This window comes from Parus major, chromosome 1 (genome assembly GCF_001522545.3).
Source record: "Parus major isolate Abel chromosome 1, Parus_major1.1, whole genome shotgun sequence".
Lineage (NCBI taxonomy): Eukaryota > Metazoa > Chordata > Aves > Passeriformes > Paridae > Parus > Parus major.
The window spans coordinates 233,192-237,633 of record NC_031768.1 but is presented as its reverse complement, the minus strand read 5'-3'; the positions used below and the strand labels follow the sequence as shown (position 1 = coordinate 237,633).

At 56.2% G+C, this 4,442-nt stretch overlaps 1 protein-coding gene across 1 annotated transcript; it reads right to left on the bottom strand.

Annotated features, from left to right (window-relative positions):
• Positions 1 to 6: 6 nt before the first annotated feature.
• Positions 7 to 989, bottom strand: LOC107199699 (olfactory receptor 51G2-like). Its single transcript, XM_015617043.2, has one exon. The coding sequence runs from the start codon at positions 987 to 989 to the stop codon at positions 15 to 17; it is 975 nt and encodes a 324-aa protein (XP_015472529.2). The 3' UTR covers positions 7 to 14.
• Positions 990 to 4,442: the final 3,453 nt, after the last annotated feature.

Sequence of the window (4,442 nt, the reverse complement as noted above, 5' to 3'; positions counted from 1 at the left end):
ACCGGAGCAGTGATCTAGCAGTCAGCCCCGCGTTTCCTGCGCAGGGCCCTGAGCAAGGCCTCGCGGATGTGGGAGGATTTCACGCTGTAGATGACGGGGTTGAGAGCGGGGGGAATGGTGAGGTAGGTGTAGGCCACCGCGGTGTTAACGAGGGGGGGAACGTCCTTCCCAAAGCGATGGATCATGGACAGGCCGATCATGGGGATGAAGAACACGAGCACGGCGCAGATGTGGGAGACGCAGGTGTTCAGAGCCTTCAGACACTCCTCCTTGGTGGTGAGGCTGACGACGGTTCTGATGATGAGGATGTAGGACAGCACGATGAAGATGAAGTCCATCCCCACGGTGGATAAGAGAATGATCATCCCGTAGAAGACGTTGACCTTTATGTCTGCGCACGCCAGGTTCATGATGTCGGGGTGGAAGCAGAAGGAGTGGGACAGCTCCGTCCTGCCGCAGTAGGTCAGCCTCCTGAGCAGGAAGGGGACGGGCAGCAGCGACACCGTCCCCCTCAGCACAATGGCCAGGCCAATCTTCAGCACCGTGCTCTTGGTCAGGATGGCCGCGTGTCTCAGGGGGTGGGAGATGGCGACGAAGCGGTCAAAGGCCATGGCCAGCAGCACGGAGGACTCGATGAAGGACAGGATGTGGATGAAATACATCTGGGTGAGGCAGGCGTCGAAGCCGATCCTGCGCACGTTGAACCAGAAGAGGCCCAGGGTGGTGGGCAGGGTGCAGAGGGCCAAGCCCAGGTCAGTGACGGCCAGCATGGACAGGAAATAGTACATGGGCTCGTGGAGACTTGGGGTCCTCCTGATGATGAACAGGATCACGCAGTTGCCCAGGAGAGCGGTGAGGTAGAGGGCACAGAAAGGGATGGAGACCCAGGGGTGAAGGGCTTCCAGGCCCGGGATGCCCATCATGAGGAAAGCTGCAGGCTGGTGGAAGGAGCCATTGAATTCCCACGGGGTGGGCGAGTCCCGCTCCATCCCAGCTCCGCTCTCACATGGCCTAGACCTAAAACAAACCAACAACACAAACTCCACGTGGCTGGACTCCCTGCTGGACAGAGGAGCTGCACATCCCTCCACCTCCCCACCAGCCTCTGCAGGGCTCCCCGTGCTGTCTGGGGGCTGCCACATGTGGCCACACTCTTGTGTATCCATTAAATCCTAAGCTGAAGGAAAAGGATGGACATTTTTTGTTGAAAAAGAGGAAAAAAAAAAATAAAGAAATAGTTTAGAATAAAAAGGAAAATATTCCACTATTTCACAGTTGTCCCTAGATTCCAGAGTTTGAGATGTTCTATGGAGTGAGCAAATGCCTTTTCCATGCTCATCCCAACCATGACCAGGCTGCTAAGCCAAGGCTGCCTGTTTTGTGCCAACTGGAGATCAAAAGGCATGAAAATCGTGTAAGTTTAACCCTGACAATCCTTCTTATTTAGGAAATCAACACTGCAAATGCAGAATTCGTTGTCGCTGGCACAGGCTGCCCAGAGAAGCTGTGGCTGCCCCATCCCTGCAGGTGTTTAATGCCAGATTGGAGCAGCCTGGTGCAGTGGGAGCTGTCCCTGCCCACGGCAGTTGTTGGAACAGGATGGTCTTTAAGGGCCCTCCCAATCCAAACCAGCCTGGGATTCCAAAGAAGAGAGAATCAGGCTCTCAGAGCCTCCTGCTCCCAGGTGAGAAGGTGGCTCCCAGGGCAAGGTGGGTTTGCAGTGCTCCTCACACCAAGCCCTGCTCACTTCACAGTCTTGCTGGCAGGTGGAGGGGAATGAATGAGCAAACCTGGGATGGACACTGTGTGTGGTGCCGGGGACATGTGTGGATAACAGGCAAAGCACAAGGTGTTCCAGGTTCAGGGCCCTGGGCAGGATCCTGGGAGGGTCCCTGGGATGAGCTGGAGAGGAGGGGGCACACAGGATGTGGTGGATGCAGGGGAGGGGAGGGAGGCCTTGGCAGAAATCCGGCGGTGTCTGCTCTGGTGAGTGCAGCGGGATGTCAGTGGGACACAGGAGATCCAGGAACGAGGCTTGTGCAGCCCAGAGGAGGCTTGCAGGGCTCCAGCAGCAGCCTTGCCCTACCTCCACAGAGACATCAGGGAGGCTGAGCAGATCTTCAGGGCAGAGCATGGAAGAAGGACGGGAGGCAACGGGGGGAAGTTGAAATGAGGGAGGTTCAGGCTGAATAAAATGAGAAATGTTTCCCCATCGAGCAGTGGGGCAGGTTGCCCAGAGGTTGCACATCTCCATCCACAGAAGTTTGCAAGACCCAGGTGGACAAGGCCATGAGATCTCCCAGCTGGCCCTGCATGAGGCAGATGTTGGACCAGAGATCTTCCAACATGAATTATCCAACGAAGCTCCGAGCCTTGGCACAATCCAGTTTCCTGCATTTCCTGTGACAATGCTGACACTGACAGGGTCCCTGAGCCCCTCAGTGACAGAGTGACCCGCTGGCTGGCTGGGGGAAAGCAGCAAATGTGCCAGATGAGATAATTAAAGCAAAAAATATGTTTGTGACTTCAGTCCTCCTGCAGCTTCCGCAGGATGCAGAGCTCAGGCCTCGGTGTGCCTGGATCACGAGCCAGAGGGTTTGTTTGCTGTGACACAGCTCATCTTTGGATAACAGACAATCCTTCCATGACGTATTTATTAGGTTCCTAATACGATTTTCTTCATTAGATTCTCAGCTTGAGGGTGTAAGTGACAATAAATCCTGAAGCTTAGCAAGGACAAACATCTTCCTGCTCCAGGGCAAAAGCAACACATAAGTGATGGGGCCTGGGGAAAACCCCAAATCATTTGATTTTCTCCAGGCAGGGCAGAGCCAGTGGTTGGTATCAGAAGCACCCTGAGCTGCACCCTGCCGTGTCAGGTGCTGAAGGGACAATCTCAGCCCTCCCCAGGAGAGCCTGGCCAGCCTGGGGGGCTCGGGCGTGGGTGGGCAGCTGGTGCATCCCTGCTGGTTCCACAGAGCCTGATGGGACCCCAGGAGTCTGCCCACAGGTACCTCTGGTCCTCACTGCTGCCTCACAGCTCCCAAAGGTGAGAGGTGCCCCTCTCTGCCAAGGCAGCAGCATCTGGAGGGTGGGCAGGGGCTGGGATGGAATTGCCAGAGCAGCTGGGGCTGTCCCTGGATCCCTGGCAGTGCCCAAGGCCAGGCTGGACATTGGGAGCTCCTGGGACAGTGGGAGGTGTCCCTGCCATGGCTGGGGTGGGAATGGGTGGGATTTGGGGTCTCTCCAGCCCAGAGCATTCCATGGATTTGTGATCTGAGCAGTGAAATCAGTCTGCTGACCCCTGCAACTCAATCACATCTGGGGCCTGGGTAAAAACCTAAAAAATCTGAGTGTGTGCAGACCTGTGTCCTGGAGCACAGCTCCTGGCACACTCCCAGAGCTCTCAGACACTGAGATTCAACAGTTTTCCAGGAATAGGGAGGTGGATAAAGAGACTGTCAGAGCACCAAGAAAAGAAGGGGCTGGTGAGAACTCCTGTGTCTGTAGGAGATGCTTTGCTTACAAGAAAACCTTCCCTCAAACCTGACTTTGTCCAACACCAGCAGCTCCCATCAGAGGGAAGGTTACAGCACACAGAGGTGTAGAAGTTACTCAGACACAGGATTTATCCCCTCTGAGCTGCTCTGGTTTGTTATGTGTCCCAACCCGTTACAGACACAGATTCCAGCCCCAGAGGGTTTTAGCTCTCCAGGTTTCATGTGTGTGTCTGTAAGGGAAATGTGTAAATACACACACAAAGAATGGATGAGATGCACAAACAGCCAGGCCTGCTTCTTCATGGGCACTTGGATGTGTGCAGGTAACACACAGCTCAGCTTTCAGCACACGTGTCTGCCACAGAATCCCAGAACCACAGGACCAGAAAAGATCTCCTGGCTGACTGCCATGGGATGGCAGCTGCACCTTTCCTGCACGGCCAAGCCCTGAGGAGGGAGCAAACCCCCCGTTCCTGGAGGACACCAAGTTAAAGACCCGTGTCAGCCCTGGGAGGTGGCTGCTGAGCCATCCACCATGGACAGGGTGTCCTGCTCTGTGCCCCAGCTGCTCCTGCCCCGGAGCAGCCTCTGCTGGGACAGCCCGGGCACCAGGGGGCACGGAGGGCACCGTGTGTCCCTTCTCGTGCCTTAAGGCCACCTCCTCATCTTGTGCCTGGCCCTCAATTTCAAATTGCCAACAATTTGAAATGCTGGTGTTCTGAGGGCTCCTGTCAGCGAGGGCAGGAGCAGGGCCTTGGGAGCTGGGGCTGGGGGAGGCGCAGGAATCTGCTCCTTCCCAAAGAGGAGACGCTGCTGTTTTCACATGGGCATCGCTGCCCACCCAGGCAACAACGTGAGGGCTCAGTGAGGGGAGCAGGATCAGCAGAGGGACCCTGGGGATGGAGCCCCTGGAGAGCCCTGGGGACCTGGGGACATGGGGAC

Coding starts and splice junctions, on each gene's coding strand:
- LOC107199699 (XM_015617043.2), bottom strand. CDS start 989: ATGGAGCGGGACTCGCCCACCCCGTGGGAATTCAATGGCTCCTTCCAC.